General features: G+C 51.8%; 1 protein-coding gene and 1 long non-coding RNA gene across 2 annotated transcripts; one reads left to right on the top strand and one right to left on the bottom strand.

The window, feature by feature from the left end:
• Positions 1-11,208: 11,208 nt before the first annotated feature.
• Positions 11,209-18,301, bottom strand: IRF1 (interferon regulatory factor 1). The gene is made up of 10 exons (XM_068409454.1): positions 18,152-18,301; positions 17,055-17,146; positions 16,050-16,149; positions 15,365-15,541; positions 15,151-15,200; positions 14,888-15,023; positions 14,573-14,698; positions 13,433-13,476; positions 12,694-12,829; positions 11,209-12,327 (listed from the first exon to the last, which is right to left on the bottom strand). The coding sequence occupies exons 2-10, from the start codon at positions 17,139-17,141 to the stop codon at positions 12,227-12,229; spliced, it is 957 nt and encodes a 318-aa protein (XP_068265555.1). The 5' UTR covers positions 17,142-17,146; positions 18,152-18,301; the 3' UTR covers positions 11,209-12,226.
• On the top strand, positions 11,673-15,620 carry LOC137668148 (uncharacterized). Its single transcript, XR_011048882.1, has 3 exons — positions 11,673-12,254; positions 12,650-12,733; positions 14,479-15,620. It is a non-coding gene; the product is annotated as an uncharacterized lncRNA (long non-coding RNA).
• Positions 18,302-21,145: the final 2,844 nt, after the last annotated feature.

Raw genomic sequence — 21,145 nt, 5'->3', positions numbered from 1 at the left:
GGTCTGGGGTGACGTTATTCTGGGGGTGCCCCGTGATCCCCACGTGCAAACCCGATATGCACCCACATCCCAAAGCATCTCCTGGTGCTGTAGGGGTACGCTGGGTACCTCAGCCAGGGAGCTGCGCTGCTGGAGATGAGTTCGGATAGAGCAGGAGTGATTGTGCGTGAAAGGAGGCGCCTGGATGTGAAACCAGCTGAGAAATATCCCGGCCACTTCTCTTTTCCCATCAGTAGATGTTGCTTCAGTTCCCATTTCCTAATACCGCCTCTTCCGTCGGCTTCGGGCCCTTTTCACCAGTTGCTCAGCCAGGATTTCTGAGCCTTGGACCAAGATATACTTCAGCTATTTTAAATGAAACCTTTGATATTCCTATTGCATTTTGTCCTCAAATGGGCATTTCTCATCCTTTCTACAAATTTTTTCCCTCTTTTATGACTACAAGCAATACAAGCTAGAGTAAGATATTTACACCATGCCATCTGCAGGGCTCTGGCCAGGAAATAATCTGTCCCCTCCTCTCCTCTTGCCTACCCCTGACTTAGGGTAGCATTAGGAAGCATTTCTTCTCAGCAAGGGTCATTAGCCATTGGAAGGGGCTGCCCAGGGAGGTGGTGGAGTCACCATCTCTGGAGGGGTTTAAGAAAAGACTGGACATGGCACTGCCGTGCTTTGTGCCCTGATGGGAACCCAGGTGGGAAATGGGTGGGAGAGATGAGGCTGGAAACGGTGGGGGTTTGGGGGCTGGCTCCTCAGTGTGCTCAGCTGGTCCCACAGCAGCACCAGCCTCAGCTGCCCCATCGCCAGCGACTGTCCCCAAACCCCCTGACCTTTGTCACTGTTATTTTCAGGGCTGTAAGGAAAAGGAAATAGGAAGTGGAGCAGCTGTAATGCATTTCTGTGTGCTGCTGGGTTCTGCTGTCCTCCAAGGTGTTGCTGTTTACCTTGAACGTGGTGCCCAGCAGCTGCAGCTTCTTACGGGAGCTCAGCCCCCTGCCATGCCCTGGGCTTCCTCCCATCAGCAAGGGCTTTTCAGGGGTGGTATTTAGCACAGGGAGGAGGGAAAGGAGCTGTAGGTCCGTTTACCTGAAAGCAGGGCACCTGGGGTGGGAGGGCCAGCTCTGCCCAGCCCCGGCTTCGGGCTGAGTGGGGTCTGCCCCTGCGGTGCTGTGCGGCAGAGCCAGGCTGCGACCCTGCATCACACCAGCTCCTCTTCACACCAGGTATTTGGATATAATTTGAAATGTTTATTGCTTGTTTCATAAGGCTAGAAGTGGTTGAGAGAAACTAGGAGTGCAGTCCCAGTGGTGGGGATGTGCTGGCTTGCTGGTACCTCGGGGTTAGAGAGGAGACCCCGAGCCAATTTATTGGGATATTGGGTTGAAAAATGAGGGCAGGTAAACTACAGGGTCTGGGTTTTAATAACTCTGGATCTGGGGTTTCTAATGCCTGTTTTAGAAATACATCTAAGGAAGTTTGCATCTTGTTTAAACTACGTGTGACTTAAAGCTGCTGCAGTCATTCTTGGGTCTGTTTCTATTGTACCCTCAGAAGATTAGGAAATAAACATCATAATTTCCATGCAGTGGGTGCTGTGGGCTGTGGTTGATTTGTATGAATCAAAATGATTGAAGAGTGTTACTGAGTGGCCTGGAAAGGAGAGGAGAACAAGGAGAACATCCCTGATGGGGCTGCCTGTGTCTCTGGCACATTAAGAGTGTTGCATTTTAAGGCAAAATGAAACTTTCTTCTTCTTGTTGTTCATTCATAGAAGCCAAACTCCACAGGCTCTAGGCTTTCCCTTTCTGTTTTTTTTCTCAATATTTCTGTTTTTTCCTCTCTTTCTTTCACTGAACCTCTCCTTGTCTTTGTGTCCCCTTTACAGGATGCTTCTCCTGTGTGTATTTCTCCTGTTGCAGTGCTCTGGAAGGGGCCAGGCCTGAGGGCAGGCAGTGTCTGCCCCTGGGTGAATGGGAATATCATGCAAACAAGGAAAGAATTTCCAAGGCACCGAACGCCTCTTTCTAACCTGTCTGTGCCAGCTGCCCCCCCGCTCCTCTATACCTCAGTAAGAAATGAGGAATTGGCTACTGTGGCTCATTCTAGTAATAATGCACATTAAAAGTGCCTTCAGAGACGCTTCCCACATTGTATAGAGGGAAAGGATCTCTTGTGCTGTAGTTTTCTGTATCTAGATGATTTTGTTTGAGAGGTTTCCTGAGAAATTAGAAGCCCTTGTGAGCCCAGGTGCAGTACAGCCAGGGCTTCTCCAGGCTGCATGGAGTTATTCCCCCCTCCCAATTCAGTGAAAGCTTTTGGTCTGATATTTCTTGGTTCGGGGTGGATGGGGGGTTTCTTGTTACTGATGATTCAGCTTTCCTCAGATGGTAGGTTTAGAGGTTTGGGGTTTTTTTGAGTTTGATAAAGCAAATATTAAGGCAGCACCTCAGTACACAGAATGGCGTAGCCAGTGTGAAAGACTTTGGTAGAAATGCTGTGTAAAGTCTGGTTGGGCTTCACCTCTGCTTTTGAAGCTGATATAGATGGTTTCACCTGGGAGTTTTATGCTGTTGCACTTCCGTGCAGCAGAGAAACATCATACAAGTGAGGGAACAGCCACCGATAGCTGTATTTCTGTGGCTGTGAGGTGTGGAAGAACAGGAGGCTTAGTACCAGACCTTAACTGAAACATAATCAAAACTTAACGTGAAAAGAGCTCTTCTGAAAGCATGGTCTGGAAGGCAGCTGCTGATTAAAGAAAGATGATAAACAGATGGTAAATCGGTGCACAAAGCAGGCTTCCAGCTTTGTGAGTTGTTTGCTCCAGTTTGTCAATGTCTGTCTTGTACTGGGGGACCCAAAACTGGATGTGGTATTCTATGTGTGATCTACTGAGTGCTGGGTGGAGGAGATAACCCTTCATTTAATCTGCTGGGTGTGCTTCTGTTCATGTATGTCGATGTGGAGGTCGGAATAGACAAGCCTGTGTGAGCTGGAGCCCAGAGCAGGAGGTGACCCGGTGCTCTGAGGTGGAGAGCAGAGAAGGGGAAGTGCTGAGCTGGGGTGCGAACCACGGACACGCTGAATTCGGCGTTCCCAGGGCTGGAGCCACCCCCGTGGCACTAACCCTCCTGTGCTGATGCCTGACACCAGCGATCAGCCTTTCCTCTCTGCGTCTTGCAAGTGTTGTGAATAACGTTGGGGAAGCGTGTTTTTCAGTGACAATACATATAACGTGTGGCTTTTGCTCAGGAGAGCTCCCAGGAGCTCCTGTGGGTAGGGGTTATCATGCCAAGGCAATGCTTTCCAAGCATGGAGGTCTGTGTTCTCCTCTTCACTGCACGTGGCCTGGTGGCCCCAGGCAATGCCATCTGGTGGAGTCACCATCTCTGGAGGGGTTTAAGAAAAGACTGGACATGGCACTTAGTGCCCTGGTCTAGTTGACATGGTGGTGTCAGGGCAATAGGTGGACTCAACGATCCCAGAGGGCTCTTCCAACCTGATTGATTCTGTGTGTGATTCTGTCTGCTGGCCACTTGGTAGGTGTGGACTTGGTAGGATAACTGAGTGCCTGGAGGGATGAGAGTGAAAATAAATGCTTATGCCATACTCAGCCTGCCAGGGCTGGGGGGTCACGAGTGATGGTCGGGTCACTTCTCACCTGGTTGGTGAGATGTGGAGTGGAAGGAAAGGACAAAACCGTATTAGCTGTGGGGAAAAGAGGATATCCAAGGCAGCAAGTTCTTGATTGTTCAGGTACAGCCTTACCTGGTGCCCACGGGCACTTCTGGCAGCGCTCCTGCTGCAGCAGCGTCAGTCTGCACGCTACAGAAATGCTTTGATAGAAAGCAGTTTAGACTACATCTCCACTAGCTGCACAAGCGTTCTTACTGCCACCTCCCCAAGCAAGACGGGGAGGTTTCAATTACAGAATCGCAAACAGCCAAACAGGACGCGCCCTGATTTATGCATTAAATACCAGGAAAGGCTCAAGTTCTGTTTGTCACTTAGCAGATGGTGACGGTTGCTGCAGCATGTGAAATATTTCATGCCTGACACCTCAATTCAGGAAACAGTGGTTTGCTCAGCAGAGGTGCAGGAGGCAGCAAGTTGTTATCGAGTATAACATTAGCCTTTTTCATAGTTTTCTTGATTTTTTCTGACTTTGTTTTCCAGTGCAGAAAGCTGTACCAGGCCCTGCACAGGGGCATAGCCCGGGTGGCACGTGGGGGCTCAGAGTGCCCACAGCAGGGGACATGTCCCACGTGCCAAGCTCTCGAGTGTTTTGTTGGGTTTTTGACACCAGAGTGAGTTGGTTTTCCTGCAGGGCTGGTCCTGCAGCCCTCGGTCACGGAGGTGCCTGTTCCTCAGGCACAAGGTGCCTGGGGTTTGCTGAACCGCAGCGAGTTCATTGTGAAACTGCCACTGAAGTGGCTGGAGCCGCCCCGGGGCTGGTGGTTGTTCTGTAAAGCGGGGTGAAGCCAGTCCCTTCCAGGCCCTTACCAAGAAGTCAGGAGGTGAGCACAGGGCTGTGCTGATGGATGCTGTGCCCACCCCATGGGTGGCAGGGGGTTTCCTGCGCCATCCTCTCGACTTCAAGGAGGGAGCCATGGTAAGGACAACACCTGGGTCCTCTGTCTCGTAGCTCGCCAGGCCCTGCACTGAAAGCAAAAAGAAACACGCTGCAAGACCGGTGTCCTCCTCCTCACCTTTCCAAGGGCCATGTGAAATGTTGTGGAAATGATGCAGCGGCTCCTCCCAGCCGAGGGCCCCTGGCTGATATAGAATCATAGAATGGTTTGGGTTGGAAGGGACCTTAAAGACCATCTAGTTCCAACCCCCTGCCACAGGCAGGGACACCTTCCACCAGACCAGGTTGCTCCAAGCCCCATCCAACCTGGCCTTGAACACTGCCAGGGAGGGGGCAGCCACAGCTTCTCTGGGCAACCTGGGCACTGTCATCGAAACACCTCACTGAGTTGCTTCTCTCCAGATGTTAATTGGGTAGAAGATTTCCTACCTGTTCATCACAAGTAAAATACTGGAGGAAGGTGAGCTGGGGTCTTTCTTCAGCTGAGCTGTTCATCAGGGATGGGGATGAGGGGCTCAGGCTGCGCTTCGAGCGAAGCTCTCCGCGCTTCTCCATGAGGAATTGCTGTTTTGAGGGAGGGGAATTTTCCTGAAGATAGGAATTATATTCAAGCCTTGCCTTGGCTTTGCTGCCAGCACATGCACGTGGATTTTGTGTGCCGCTGCCTGTCTTGGAGCAGAGGTGTTGGAGGTTTCGGCCACAGGGATCAGGCCGTTGGGTTCTGAACTGGTGGGATGAACCCAGCAGCAAACAGGATCTGGGAATTAAGGCCCAAAAGTTAGCTCTGCGTAGAGCTGGGCAAGGGTATAATCTAGGTGGGCCCAAGCCCTTTAAAATAAATGGGAAAAGCTTCTGTTGTCTTTGGCTCTAAGGGAAGGTAATAATAAATCAGCTAAGAAAGGGCAGTTTCAGTAATTGCGCCTTAGTTAAACACGCCACCAATCTGAAATCTGGTCAGTCACAACATGTAAATGCAAAATAGGTGCAAGAACATGCCTATTAATTGCTGTGGGTTTTTAAATCCTCTTTTTGATGATTGCATTCCTTTCCTTGCCTCATGGAGAAAAAGCCAGTCAAGGAGACGGGCTGATCACCCGTGCATGGAAATGGCGTGTGTTGCCATGTCCCTCCAGAATTTTTTAAAAATATCCTAAAAACCAACCACAAGGCTGGAAACAGGCCAGCATAATCCACGCTCTGCTCTCCTCAGCAATAAAATTGGTGAAAACAAAGTTGTACCTGTCTGGACTTGGCTTCTCAGTTAATTTCTTCTGCCTGAAGATTGTTGGTGAAAACTTTATAGTATTTAGCTCGTGACAGAACAAACTGAATGAAATGTATTCTTGCAATGCAGGTATTAAAGCTGAGCCTGTTCCGTGTTTCTGCCTGTGGTTAGCCTGGGTCTTGTTATTTAATAGCCCTGCCTGCAAATAGCTATTATGTGTAATGTTTGTGCTGGATTCATTTTGAGTTAGGGCCAGCATCCTCATGCTGTTTCTGTCCTTTCTCCGTGCTATCACTGCTAAACCACCGCATGCTTTGAAAGGAGCAAAACCTCCATCTGCGTCCCAGATCCCCAGAGCTCCTCAGACCATTACCCCTGCTCCTCCCAGTGAAAGCTGCCTTTTAACCACTCCCTTGCTCTTGCATTTTTAACCATTGCTCCATGTAAACAGAGAAAACAAAGTCCTTCCCTTTCCCAGCGGCTGGCAGGGCAGCCCTTGTGACGCTGGCGAGGTTGGGTTCCCCTGGAAGGCCCCCAGGAGCTCCTGCACACACCTCAGCTTGCCCCAGCGTTGATGCTGTGGCCCCGTGCCTATCACGGCCGTGCAGTGGGGAACGATGCACAATAGTCAGGAGCATTTATTTAAAGTGTGACATTTCCTATACTGAAATAGGTCCCGAGTTCCTCTGCGCTGGCTGAGCATCCTCTGAGCAGGCGTCGTGGCTCAGGATGCTCATGTTGTATAAATACACTGCTGTTCTGGCCCCAGAGCTGGGTGCCCCTTGCCAGGGTAGAGCCACCAGCAACCCGTGCCACCAGCTCAGCCTTCTCCTCCCTGCAGTGTTTTAGCAGCTGAGGAGACACGGGTGAGCTGCGAGAGGCAGGTCTGTGCTGCGCGGGCTGTGACAGCATCTCGCCCCTGACCCCTGCTGATGTCCCTTGCTGGCAGGTGACACTGGCTGTGCCCAGCCGTGCCCGGGCTGGCTGGGTACTGACTGTCAAGCTCTTTAAAAGCTTCATGGTGAAGTTTTTGTATGAAATGTGAGCAAAATGAACAGGGTGGATCACCCTGAAGAGAGCCTGACCACTGTGTCAGCTGTGGGAGGGCAGGGAGAGCGGCTGGGTGTGCTGTTCCGTTTGCTCCCTGCGGGTTGGATTCCTTAGTCCTGGAGATGTCCTGATTGCCATTGTCCAATGCCTGTTCCATCCATGCATTTGTCCTGACTCCGTTTACCAGCCCCATATACCAGAAGGAATGATAAACTGCCTTTGTATTTGTGCAGACCCTGGTAACTCTGGCACCTGGGGCCCAGCCCGCAGTGGTTTTGGATGGGTAGGTGATGAGATCTGGCCCTCATTGTCTCCAAGCCCTGTGGCTACAGATCCAATAGGTCTGCCAGCGGGATGAGCAGGTTTTCTAGGTTTTAGGTGATTTATGGCTGCTGCTGGCTTGGGTTTGTGTGGCCTTTGAGCGTTCAGCTTGGTGGCAGTTCATGCTGTGCTCGTTTGAGCTCTAAGGGCCATGGGAAGCTTTCCCTGACGCTCCTCAGCTGCTGGGACAGGGTGGCCACCCACAGCCCCGCGTGGCAGGGAACCGCCGGCTGAATTTGCTTCCTGACGTTATCAGAACAGATAAGACCAAAGGTTAGCAGGGAGGGACGTAGCATGAGCTACACGCACCATGCTGCCTGCACGAACGCACTTTTATTATTGCCTTGTTTCTTTTACGCGTGGGAAGGCTGGGGAGGGACAGGGGTGAGTTTAGCAGTGAGAGAAATATTGAAGGGGGTGGAAAAATGCGGGAGGAAAAGGAGCTCTGAAGTGCGGCGCTGTGGTGGGAGAGGGTACAGAGTGGACTGAAGCGTTTGGCGTAGGAGAAAACACAACTTAGATACAATTTGTCCATGAAACTGTGGCTTTTCTTCCTTTCTAGGGAAGATTTTCCTCATCTGAACTCTCAAACTGACTTTTCTACAGACAACGCTTCTTCCTTTGGCCCTCGTGAGCCTCTGGGAGAGGTTTCTGTCCCACAGAAGTTTCTGTCCTTGTGTTGTGTGTACAAACACGGGGGGGAAAATGGACCCTTGGGGAACTGGAGAGGAGGGATGAACCAGCACGACAGCAGAGAAATAATGTTTGCTGTCCAAGACGCTCAGCTGCTACCTAAGCAGTAGTTTGCAGCAGAAACAAATATTCCACTGTGTTTTGGTGTTATAAATCCCTACCTTTGGTCTGAAGCACTTCTATCCTTTATAGGCGTGATAGCGTAAACCATGTGACTGCCTGGAAATGTGTCCAATTATCAGGATTCAATCGCCACGGCAAATAAAGGCGAAACAATAATTGCAGGCTCCGCTGCCTGGCGGGCAAAGCTCACACGAGGTGCCACCGAGAGCAAAAGGCTCCTTCAGGTAGCGTGGGGCTGAGCCTAAGGCTGCTCCTAAGGACGGATCAAATGCTGAGCGAGGTGCTAAGCAGACACAGGGGAGGAAGTTGTGTTCCCCTCTAATTATGGAATGGCATCTTAAGCTGTTTGGACAAAGAACAGGGGAAAAGCAACAACTCTCTACTTATAGGTCAAGGGTTTTCTCTAGGAAAAGCTGCAGTTAACAGGCGTGTGATACCCCTGCCTCTGCAGCACTGAAGATCTCCGTTGGCATGACCCGAGCTCTGCCTTCCTGGTGCAGGATGCTGCAGCAGGAAAACCTGTGCCTGCCTCGCTCTGGGGCTTCCCCACGTTCAGGCAGTGGGACTGTTTCTGAGACTGTCGTGTCCTTTTCAGGAGGTTTTGTCCTGTTGATATCCTAAAGCTCTAAAATTAAGTAAGGAGAATTTTGGCTTTGTTTTTAAATGGTTTCAAGGGTTGCAAGTGAGCTGCAGCCCGTGATGGTTGAAGTTGGGTGGAAAAGCCTGCAGCATTGGCTCCCTTCATTCCCCAAATGGCCACTGATGGCACAACGACTCCTTTTTGGTTGCCACCACAGAGAGGTGATCGCTCTTTATTTTCACAACAGTTGCATTACCTATAGATCTTTCTCACTGTCATGCAAGGTTCATGGCACAAGGAACAGCCGCTTGCCCTTGGAGCCCTACCCATAAAACCTTCCCTTTTATTGCTTTGTCTGGGTTTGGCAGGGGTGAGCTCTCTCCAATGACCTGCTCTCCTGGCATGTAACTGCTTCCCAGCTGAACGTAGCTCTGTGCACATTAAAGGTGAAAACAGCTCTTATTCCAGCACAGGAAAGCCAGCTGAAGTTCACTGTGTTTATGAATACCTGGATTAGGACAGGCAAGTTCAGAAGAATCCAATGTCAAGGTTTTAAAACTGTTTTCACGCCTATGCAGGAGGTTTATCCTGAGGAGCTCATGATGCTCCTCTGGGTACAAGCAGCCTAAAGGGCTCCTTGGTTTGCACTGGGGGCAGAAATGTTGCTTCTACAAATCCCACCTGCCCCAGAGGTGATGGAGGAGCCAGTCGGGCATGGACAGGGCACAGCAGCCTCTGACTCTCAGCTGGGGTTCGGCAAGTCTCACCCCTCCCAAGCTGGAAGGCATGACTCTGCTTTTATTTTTCCCCTCCCAAAGAGTTCAGAACAACAAAACCAACAAGAAAATACTTTGAATTGGGCAGTTATTCACCCAGGGGAGCAACTGGATGGATAAATTCCACCCTGTCATGGGACTTCACCACGTTTCACTGGCAAAATACGTAAGGTGCGGGCGGTCACACAGGTACCTTGGCAGGTGGATAGGGAAAGCATCTCCTGTCCTGGGAAAAGGAGACGTGGACCGTGTCTGCGGTCCCTCGGGGTGAGGCACTAGCTGCTGTTTTCTTCTGTCCTCAAATCTTGGCCAGACCTTGTATCTGTGAAAAATTTAAGTGCTGGGTTTTTTTGTATCTGAGCATGACTGGGAAAAACTTGCTCCTTTTAATGCATGAATGGGCAAATTAATCTCTCCTTTATTTTTAGCGCTGTTTGCATCATAGAAAGTTTCCCTTCTCTCTTCCCCCACCCCGTCCCCCTGTGTATAACAGACTCGCAGTGGTTCCTAAACAAACCCCAGTCCCTCTGGCTGTGTCGATGGCACTGCGACGGTGGCCTGTCCCAGATGCACAGAGGTGGCTCTGGATCCAGCAGCCCCACGCTCTTCCTGCTGCTGCAGCTGCCCAGGGCACAACGCTGACCTGGTGGGTGATTTTCTTTGCTTGTGCACAAAACTGTCCTGCTCTAGACCTGCGTTGGGCAGTTGTGTGGGATTTTGGGTGGGGATGATCTGAGGCAGCCGTGGGCTCAGCCCTGGTACCCGGGGGATGGATCCCTTCCTGGGAGGTGACCCCTTGGGGCAGATACCCTGCCAGGGAGTGTGATGGCTGGGGGGGACAGCAAGGAGAGCTGCCACCACACAGAGCCAGGAGGAGGCTGTAGGAGGCTGCTCTCTGCCCAGTGCTGCCTGGAAGGGGGCTGCCCCAAATAGGGCCAGTTAATGACTAAGAGGCACAGCAGTAACCCTGCCTAGCCTCCCCCTCCCCGGGCCACCCGTCCACCTCGCTGTGCCGTACCCAAACTCTTCAGCTGTGCTGGGTTTGAGACCCACCACCTGCTTCCTACAGCACTTACTTGTTCCCTCTTCCCCCGGCAAACCCCACATCTGTCCCTGCGCCTCTGCAGCTCCAGTCGCAGCTGAGCCTGTGCCAAAGGCAGTAGGAAACGTCCGCTTTGTTCCAGCCCTTTGGGTTGGGTCTTCCTCTCCCGCAGGCTGATGCTCTCCCCGCCCTCACTCTTGCTCGGGGGATGAGGTTGCTCCCCCAAGGCCCCCACGGCAGAGCTTTGTTCGGCTCAGGGGTTTTCCAGGCAGCGTCGGATGCAGCTGGAGACACGTTGCATCAGCCACGCTTGTCTCCCACCCCAGACAAGGCAGTAACAGGTCAGACCCTTCCAGCCTGGAAGGACGGCAAAGGAACAAAACACAGGGGAAAACCAGCTTGCTTTCCCCTCGCCTTGTTAACGTGCACGTGCTTTCTCTTTAGGCAAACCAGAGTTATTCAGCCAGGTCTTCACTGCTGACCTTCTCCTCACAGAGGCTGATGGTGCTGCTGATGGGGACGCCCAGAGCAGGGACTTGGTGCATAGGGGGGTTAACAGCACAGCCTGTAACCCCGCTCTGGGTTAGGTCTAGGTTAGCAGGATTCCACCCATCAGCTGCTCTGGGAAAAGGGGGGATAGAAAACAGGAGCAAACTGTGCTAACTTCCCTGTGCTTTCATGACTCATGAAAAAACCCCTCCAACAGTCTCTTGTCAACAGCGCAGTTGTTTGGGTATTTTCAAGGAATCTGGAATGCATTCTTGGAGCTCTCCCATGAGAAAAAGTAAACATGTCATATATAAAACATTTTTATTAAAACAAATATACAGCACTTTATATACAAAAATAAAATGTACAAGACAATAGACTATTAGAGCTTAGTGATTCGATCCCTGGGCACTACGCTCAAACCAGACCCTCGGCCATCCCGCACCCACTGGCCCAGGGTGTAGGTAGTACCTACGGTACTGTAGGTAGCCTGGGAGCGTGCTAGAAGAGATCTCAGAAAGGCATGGCATAAATAAAGAGCTCTGTCCCTACCAGTGCAAAAATTGTGTCATGCAGCAGCTCTTCAACTACGATGTGTAAATGGATACAGCATGCCTGCGAGCAGAGAGCATCGTCTGAGCGGGCCGGGGTAACTGTGCTAGGTGGAAGCGAAGCCTAAACTGAATTTTCACATTTTATTGGTCTAAACTATTTACACAGCTGAAAGATCTGAAAGATGAATTAATGTGATGGAGTAAATCAAAGAAGAGAGGGCCAATTAGTGCAATTTTGCTGACTAAGTGTAATGACAGTTGTTAAGTTCAATGTCACCAGTGTTGCACATGTAAGCAGCAACCAAAACTAATAGGTAAGAAGGAGACTCATTCGCAGGGTCTCTCCTAAGCACTCCACGGGTAAAGTGCTCATCACATCTCGCGGGGGGAGGACGGTAACCTCCTCCCAGGCCTCCGGCATATGCTGCCGTTCTGCAGACCCCCACCGGGTCAGACCCCCACCGGGTCAGACCCCCACCGGGTCAGACCCCCACCACACAGCAGCAACCTTCCAGCAAAAGCTTCACCTCCGAATCGACGCCGAGGTGGGTACTGCAGCTGAGCATCTTCCGTGCCGGGAGTCCTGCTAAGGAGATGAAATTCCTTTTTTTTTTTTAATTTATAATGGAGTTTTTCCTTCTATCCTTTTCCAGCCTAAAAGTTAAACGGAATATAAAAGCTACTTTCTTCGCTCAGTCAGTAACAAACTCTTTCTTCCATTCTCTTCAGGCTTGTCCAAGTTCCCACCCAAGAGCAGTTCATGGTTGGAGGAAGCCGGGGGTTTACAAGCCACAGGGAATGACTTGCATGGTAGGTCTCACTGTGTCCAGCCAGGAGAAGTCTAGGCTGCTCTTCTGGTCGAAGAACTTGAACTCCATCTCTCCTAGACACAACAAACTGAGAATGAGCACTGAATCACATGCAGCAAGGGCAAAATAGTGTATATACATACATGTGTGTATATATATAAAAATATAATTAGTAAATACCTTAGACTAATATTTTGCTAAAATACTCTAAACGCTCTCTATTAACTGTCCCATTTCAGCTATTGCTAGTGGAAATCCTTCAGCTACACTGCAAGGAGATCCTGAAGGCTGGCACAGCTTACATGTGTATAACCTTAGGATAAATCAGTAGTATAGTCTTACTGGTGGCATTTTTCTCCTTTTCCTTTTTATTTCACCGATTCCTTACATCTGCAGCACCCTGTGGCCTTGCCCGTCGCTGATAACCGAGGAGCCTGTACCTGAAGTCGTGTCGATCTCCCCATCCTGCTCCTTGTAGCTGTAAGTGCTGCACATGGTCTGCGTGCCCGGCTCGTTGGTGAGGTAGCCTTTGCCCCCGACGCTGGTGGTGTGCCAGTCTTGGGCTGGTTCAAGCAGCTGTAAGAGAATAAGGAGACGGTAAAAACTGCTCCTTCTTTCTGTGGGCACAGTATTTTCTTCCTTTCTCTTAATTAGAAGGCAGGTAAGCAAAAAAGATCAAATTATATCTTCTCATGCTAAATTATATAACACTCAGTTTACTCCCAGTTAAAAAAAGAAAGTTAATGCAGAACAGGGAGGGCCAGAGCACCTTTGGTGATGAAACCCCCACCTTATCAGTGGGATGAGCGTGGCACGTCTGGAAACACTGATTAAGTGCCACGCATGTCAGAGGTGGAGGGAAGGGCAAAATTAAAAAAGTCTAGAGAAGCTTTGCAGACTCTAATACAGCAACCTCCACTTGTAGCAGTGCTCATAGCTTCCTCTGACTTTCACAGGAAGAGTAAGTATTTCCCCAGCCGTGTCCTCTCCAGCTCATGTTAGTGAAGTAGCCGCCTTTTTGTATTTGCTGTTTCAGGCTTCCTCGTTAAATAAGGGTCCTGGATTGCTAAGTGTATGTTCAGCTTGTATAGGAGTGGGTCACATAGCTGCTTCCCTTCCTCTCTTGGTGCAAACAGCAACTTTGGCCAATTTTATTCTGACCAGAAGGGCTGGTTTTACCTTAAAAATCTCCGAATTCATTTCCTCTTCATCTTCATCCGTGACTGTTTTGGAAGCACATAAAAAAAGAGAAGAAAACAGAGAGAGATGTCAACTTTTTGCATGTTAGCGCTCACTTCTGCTTCTTTGCCACACAACCCACTTCATATTCTCTTCTCACACAACACCACTATCTCTTACTCTTCCCCCCCCTGAGGGATGACACTGAGGAAGGGCTCATGGGTTTGAGGCAGGGAGGCCCATCAGCAGCTCCGTGCCCCAAACTCCCCACATCTCGGATGCTCTTCCACAACCGTGTGTTGGGGTGCCTGGCTCCAGCCAGCTCCGACGCCTCCCCAGGGCTCACCAAAGCAGAGCCCCCTTGGTATGCAGGGAGAAGATGGTTTGCACCCCAGGTGCAAGCTTTGCCTCAAGCTTCGCCAGGGGAGGGTCAGGTTGGACATGAGGAAGCATTTCTTCTCAGCAAGGGTCATTAGCCATTGGAAGGGGCTGCCCAGGGAGGTGGTGGAGTCACCATCTCTGGAGGGGTTTAAGAAAAGACTGGACATGGCACTTAGTGCCCTGGTCTAGTTGCCATGGTGGTGTCAGGGCAATGGTTGGACTCGATGAGCCCAGAGGTCTCTTCCAACCTGGTTGATTCTGTGATTCTGTAAGAATCACTCTGATATATCCATGTTAATTTTTTTTTCCCATTGGAAAGCACGATTATCTCCACTGTCACTATTGTACCTAACTCAGTCCTGCTTCTGGCATCGCCTCCTTCCAGCTGCCTTGGGAACCCCCAAGTCCCACCCTCCCAGCTCAGAAATCTCTCCTCCTCTTGACGGGCTGACCTGTCCATGCCATCGCATCGGGCCTGCAAGACGACGCCAGCCCCTTTGTCCTCACGTGCAAAGTAAATGGCACTTGGAGCCTTTCACCCATGAGCAACTACTGCGCGTGGCACATGCCCATCTGTAACGTGGCCAGTTTGGTAGCTCCAGTAACCCAAGTCCATCAGGTGGAGGTTGGGTTTTTTTCCTACAAGACAACTCTTGTTTCTCCAGATCCCCCAGGCACTCCTTCATCCCGCTGCCTTGCCTCCAACCTTCCTCCAGCAGAGCGATGAAAGACCCAGCGTAGGAAAAAAGAACCACCCACCTTCCGAGGACGAAGCCAGGGGAGACACTTGGAGCTGGTAGAGGTCGTTGGTGCTGTCGGCCATGGTGATTTCCATCGGCGGCCTCCAGTCGGTCAGGGAGCTGCTCACCTCGCACAGGGAGAGGTCTGCGGGATGCACGGGGAGGAGTTGGCACTCACGGGAGAGACACAACCACCTCCATTTCCTCCCTGCCCGTCTGACGGCGCAGCCGGGCCCAGCCCCAAGAGTCATCTTTGTCTTTTGGCGCAGAGACCGTGGGTTTAGCACGAACGGCGCCTTCCACTCTGCTCAGAGCAATAAAAACGGAGGCTCACCTAAGGTGATGGACGTGCTCTCAACCTCCACTTCCTGCCCCGTGTAGTCGTGAACGGTGTAGCCGCTGTGGTCATCTGGCAGAGGAGTGTTGGTTAGCCTTTCTGCTGACTCCTCCGTCCTCACGTCTTCATACGACTACAAAAATAAGGGCAACGCATGGAAAGACTTGTCTAAGAAGGCGCAAGTTCCCACATGAAAAAAAAATTAAGCGTGAAAACCACCAAAACCTCTAGCTTCTTCAGCTGCCTCTACAGACACATACCTTTCTCTTGCTCCTGTTTCTTCCCTCTCTTGAAGACTTTGACTTCCTTTCTGGTAAATAAAAATAAGACAAATGTGAGAAAGGGCTGCATGGCGTGAGCTCTTGCAGCTTTGAGCCCTGATCAGCAAGTCTGCCTACGCGGAGCAGGGAATCTAAGCGGGGTTTAAGCGTGGGAGCAGGAGCCACAAGGCCAGCTGGATGGCCAAGGGCTTACCTTTCTTCTGATCCTTTGTCAAGGGCGGCAGCATCCTGTAAACCCTGACGGCGCTGGAGCCTTTGTTGATGCTTTTATCCTTCACTTCTTCGATGTCAGGCAGCGAGTTCATAGCACAGCGGAAATTCGCCTTCCAGGTTTTTGGGTCAGGGTCTTTCTCCCCTACTTTATATCTTCCTATAAATAAGAGACGAGATAAATGTTTAGACTTTTAGTGCCAGTTCTTCCCATCAAAAACAAAGAAGTTATTTTTCTATTTTCTCTGACATATATGCCAGAAGTTAATGTAACTACCTGAGGTGTAAGTCAAGACAAAAAAAATGCCTTGTTTGAGCTACTGTTGTGGTTTAACCCTGCAGGCAGCTGAACACCACCCAACCATTTGCTCACTCCCCCTCAGTGGGAGGGGGAAGAGAATTGAGGGGGAAGAAGGTAAAATTTGTGAGTTGAGATAATGAGAGTTTAATAGGACAGAAAAGAAAGGGAAAATAATAATAATAAATTACACAAAACAGGTGATGCACAATGCAATTGCTCACCACCATCTCTGCGTTACCAACATTATTCTCATCCCAAATCCGAAGCACAGAGCTATACCAGCTACTAGGGAGAAAATTAACTCTGCCCCAGCCGAAGCCAGGGCAGATATTCCTGCGACCGATGGGGGTTTAAAGCCAGCACGTACCTGTGTGAATGGCCCAGCTCCGGAAGAGGCAGGCGTCTTTCTCCATGTCCCAGCCATGCTTAGCTGCGTGTTTCCACGGAATTTGAAACATCATCTTATCCTGTAGTCAAACCAATAGAAATCTGAATTAAAAAAGCATCACGTGCCAGTTTGGAACGATGGATTTAATCAAAGAATTCTCAGTAGCAGCTCAGAAACTTCATAAACCCTCTGCTCTGTATCTTAACGAAGCATCCGTTGTTCCATCTATTTTGTTCAATGCACACAAGGGTTTTTTATGAGTTCTGAAACTGGGAGAGCCACATGTGGTAAGGTACAGTAGAAGCAAGCAATATTGTCAATTTTATCCCAGAATCATCTAAATACATTGCATCTAATCTATTAGTATGTCATAAACTACAGCATATTTTCTAGGTACACTTTGGTAGAGATCCCTTTTTAAAGTTGTCCATAAGATCCTGCAGGAATCTGAAGAAAAACATGTCCCAGCTTAAATATCACCTCGGGATGGATGTGGAAACTTCAGAGAAAGAGACCTGGTTCAATAAGCCCAGTGATCTCACCCTGTGCTACAGGTACAGGGATGTGCCTTCCTGATCAAAGTGAGACAAATCCAGAGCTTCTTTCAGGCCAAATCTTAAAACTGGGAGTGGAACAGGAGGTACTGAACTGGGACAGGAGGTGACATGGCTCAAGTGGGCAGGAGGAGTTAAAAGAGATCTTGGAGTTCTCTTGGTTCTCCATCACGTTCAGGCTGCTTTTATTTTAATTTATCATTTGCCTCCTGGGAATTTTCCCAGGGAAAAAATGGAACTACTCCATTCTGTCCCAACCAGAGCTACCTTTTCTGAAAACAAAAGGTTTTTTTTAAATATAATGCTTGCAAGTTTTCTCCATATTCTCCTTTCCTTTATGATCTTGACTTATGTTTAGTGTCAGCCAAGAACAAAGATCGTTAATGATACAGAAGTAATAATGATAATAATAGTAACGAACCACCCTCACCTTGTTAATCCATATCAGTCCTGGTATTTGATTGGAATTAATCTGCATTTCCAGCCAGGGCCTCATGCGCATTCTTGACACCGGCATGTTGTCTAGGAGCAAAACAACAGGTCAGCAAGAAACTCATCACTGTTTTAACCATTCTGCAGAGTCACCCCTCCCGTCCCCTCCGTCCTGCGAGCAATTCCACCGACACTGTGGATGCAAAACTACTTTTCCAGCACCTTAACTCTTTCCTAGTGTCTTCCACCTGCTTTCTGGAGGGCAGTGCTTGCTGCTCTGCCTGCTGAGCACCAAAACCACGGCGGAAGGTTTGAACCCTAGAAGGGGCGGGGGGGAGCCCACCGCCAGCACCGGGAGCGGGTGCGGGTCTCCCCGCGCGGACCGGTGGGGGACACAGAAGGCACTAACTGCACAGTCGCCTTCTTCAAAGTTTATTATTAATTAAATTGCGCGGGGGGGGAGCCCACCGTGCTGCAGGGGGGATCCCCAGGCAGCATCGCCACCAGCCCCGGCAGAACGGCGCCCGGCGGCGCAGGACCGGCCGCCGGAGCGGGGCGGCGCGGCCCTCCCGGCCCTTCTTCTGCAGAAATAATTTCCTGTTTGCGGGTTTTTTTTCAAGACAGGCGGCCCAGGGGTTCCCACACACCACCCTGCTGCCTCCCAGGGCTGCCCCCCGCGGGGTCCGGCCCCGGGGCTCGGCGCTGGCACTCGCTCAACGGCGGAGCGGAACCTCCGGCGGAGCCCGCAGAGCGGCAGCCGCGCCCGGACATGTCCGTTCCCGCGGGTGCGGGGGGACGTCCCACCCCGTCCCGTCCCGTTCCCTCCGGTGGGTTGGGTAAGGGGCCGCGATCGCTGCCCGCCGCAGGGATGCCCGGTGCCCACCCGACGGCTGCCGCCGCGATGAGCCCCGCGCCCCCAAACTGCTTCCGCACGGGGAAACCCGGCGCTGCCCCCTCTTGGCGAGGCCAAGCCAAGCTCAGCCGAGCCGTGCCGTGCCGCCGCTCCCACGGAGCCTGCGGGATGCCTTCATCCGCAGCCCCGGTGCCGTGCAAAGCTGGGGGCGAGCGATGGGGACGGGACGCACCGCGACCCACCTCGGTGTGCCGAGCCGAGCCGAGCCGTGCAGTGCCGTGCCGTGCTGTGCAGCGGTGACCCGAGCTAAGCCGAGCGGATCGCAGCCGTCCGTGCCCGCTGCCCGCCGACCCGCCTCTGCCGCCCGCGGGGCGCGCCCTCGGGTATAACGCGGCGGCGCCCGGGATTCCCCGCCGCCCCGGGCCCGGCTGCGCCCCGGCCAATCAGCGCCGCCGCAGGGGGCGGCCGCGCCTCCCATTGGCCGCCGCCGCCAGCATCACTTCGGGGAAATCACGCTGTTGTAGCACCAGCGGCGCGGGGGGAGCACCGCCCCCCCCCCCCCCGCGCGCCGCCGCCCCGCCCCGCGCCGCTCCCCGCCCGCCGCGGCCCTGCGGGGGTCGGGGGCCCGCCGGGCCTGTCCGCTCCCGGGGCTCGGACCCCGGCCCGGCCCCGTGCCCCCCCGCCCGGGGATCCAGCCCCCACCGAGGGATCCAGCCCCGTCCCCATGGAGGGATCCGGCGCCCGTACCCCCAGGGATCCCATCCCACCGAGGGATCCAGCGCCCGTACCCCCCAGGGATCCCGTCCCACCGGGGGATCCAGCACTCATACCCCTCAGGGATCCAGCCCGCGTCCCATGGAGGGATCCACCCCCTGTCCCACCGAGGGATCCAGCGCCCATAACCCCTCAGGGATGCAGCCCGCGTCCCACGGAGGGATCCAGCCCCTGTCCCCACGGAGGGATCCAGCCCCCGTCTCACCAAGGGATCTGGCCCCTGTCCCCACGGAGGGATCCAGCCCCCATCTCACCGAGGGATCCAGCTCCTGTCCCCACGGAGGGATCCAGCCCCTGTCCCCACGGAGGGATCCAGCCCCCATCTCACCGAGGGATCCAGCCCCTGTCCCCATGGAGGGATTCAGCCCCTGTCCCCACGGAGGGATCCAGCCCCCATCTCACCGAGGGATCTGGCCCTTGTCCCCACGAGGGATCCAGCCCCCGTCCCCCCGAGGGGCTCAGCCCCAGGCCGTGCTCCCTCTGCGCAGCCGCTGTTCCCGCACACCCCGGGCAGCCGGAGGCGGCGCTATAGCCCCGACGTGTGGACTCCCAGACCTTCTGCCAGCCCACAGCGACCCTCCTGAGCCAGGCAGGGCAGTGACTGCCCTGCAGGGGCTAGCTGGGGCTAGTTGGGGTCGGGTGGGAGCTCGGCCAGCGCTTGGGCTGCTCCCGGTCAACTCGGAGTGTTGAGGAACCAGAGGGCCTGGAGTCATGAATTGCTGGTCATCCCTTCCCAGTGCGGGTGGCAACAGGCAGGAGTGGGGCAACACCGGCAGTTTGCAAAACTTGGGAATGTTTTTTTCTCCCACCTTCCCCTGGGCTGTGTGTGCACGAACCCAAAATAACTGTGTTAGGAGGCAGAAAGTGTGACCGCTGGTGTTCTGTCCTCTCCTACCACTTGCAGATGAAGCACATGGAAGGGAAATGATGGCTTGACAGAAGGCTACTGAAAGCAGCAGGATTTCTCTCCAGTCCACTGGATCTGGATGGCAATGAGATTAGATTTGCATCCGATGTCTTCAAGGTACCTTCAATCCAGCAGAAGTTATTTCAATCCATTTTTAGTTATTTCATTTTCAATACTTTAAAAGCAGGCTTCAAGCCATATGTAACAGAAAGGTGTATTGGGAGAGAGGTAGAAAGATGTGGGGCCAACCTAGACAAACAGCAGGACACACTGCCTGCCTGCACTGGCAAGTTTTCTTCTTTTTTTAACATAAAGATTAAAGAAAAAGCCCAAACTCAGATTTCAGAGCAGAAAAACACCCCGTAGGTGTCCTGTGCTTTCTCTAAACTGATTTTTTTTGTCTGCTTGACACTTTATATTGCGGTAGTATCCTCCAGTCGGGTCTTTGTGCTGGGTGAGGCACAGTTCACCAGAGAGCTTTCACCGTAGGTAAGGATATAACGTATTAGGTAAATTAAACAAATAATCAAAGAAGGAGAGTGGTACGCAGGCAAGGTAGGGACAGCACTAGGACATTTATGGTCCACAGTCTGTGAGAGGGCAGAGGTTCACTCCTCAGCATAAGATGTCCAGAAATCTACAGTAGTAAGAGGTAACATAAAAGTCACCTGAAAAAGAGATGACAGCAGGTATTTGAGGTTCCAGTGCAAATGTCATCTACAAAAATAGTCACAACACCTCTTATACAACCTAAATATTGACAACAAAAGATCGTGCTGTGGTTCCTTTCAAGCTCCAACCTCCCATGGTTTGTTTTTACCCCCTCAGCCTGCTTTGAGAAAAATGAATTTGAGCTTCCTGGTGTGACGGGCCAATGTGTACATACACTACATGTATCTTAAATACCTTAAGCGACCACATTTTGACTAGTGACTTGGTTGATGTATGACTTCAGTACTGTTATGATCCTTACTGGCTATTTTAAGTCTGTATCTTTGTCAGGAGTTGGCACCAGGCACCAAATAAATGTACCTAGAATAGAAATGCACAGAGGAAGGTTAACAGTCCCAGCCCTAAATCCCCACTTCTTCCCTCAGGTTTCAACCCACGCAGATCCTCCTCAGTGGAACTCTCCTGATCTTTATACCTGTGTTCTGCCCCATATCCGCACAGCAGGTTTCCATGGAGCGCGCCCTGCCCCGGCTGGGATGCCGTGTGTTTGTTTGCTGCTTCGTTATCTCTCAGCTGAAACAAGGAAATAACAAGTTGTCTCTGCCCGGTGGTGTGTGTGTCAGGCTCTCCTTACACTACGGTTACAAAACCTTCTCCTGACAACACTGACTCCTTCCTTTCATTCATACCACGACACTAACAATCGTTTCAGCAGCTTGCTTAATGTACCAAGAATATGCACTTAAACTTCACATGTACTTCTATAAAGGTACGAACAAGGAATAATCCACACACCTCAAGGAGTCAATAAATGGTTGGCCATAAAACCCTTCTGCTCCACCCAGCGTATCACCCAGCAAGAATTTCCATCAACACCAACATC

This window comes from Nyctibius grandis, chromosome 10, assembly GCF_013368605.1.
Source record: "Nyctibius grandis isolate bNycGra1 chromosome 10, bNycGra1.pri, whole genome shotgun sequence".
In the NCBI taxonomy this organism is placed as follows: Eukaryota; Metazoa; Chordata; class Aves; order Nyctibiiformes; family Nyctibiidae; genus Nyctibius; species Nyctibius grandis.
The sequence above is the reverse complement of the archived record's forward strand: the minus strand, read 5'-3'. Positions and strand labels throughout refer to the sequence as shown.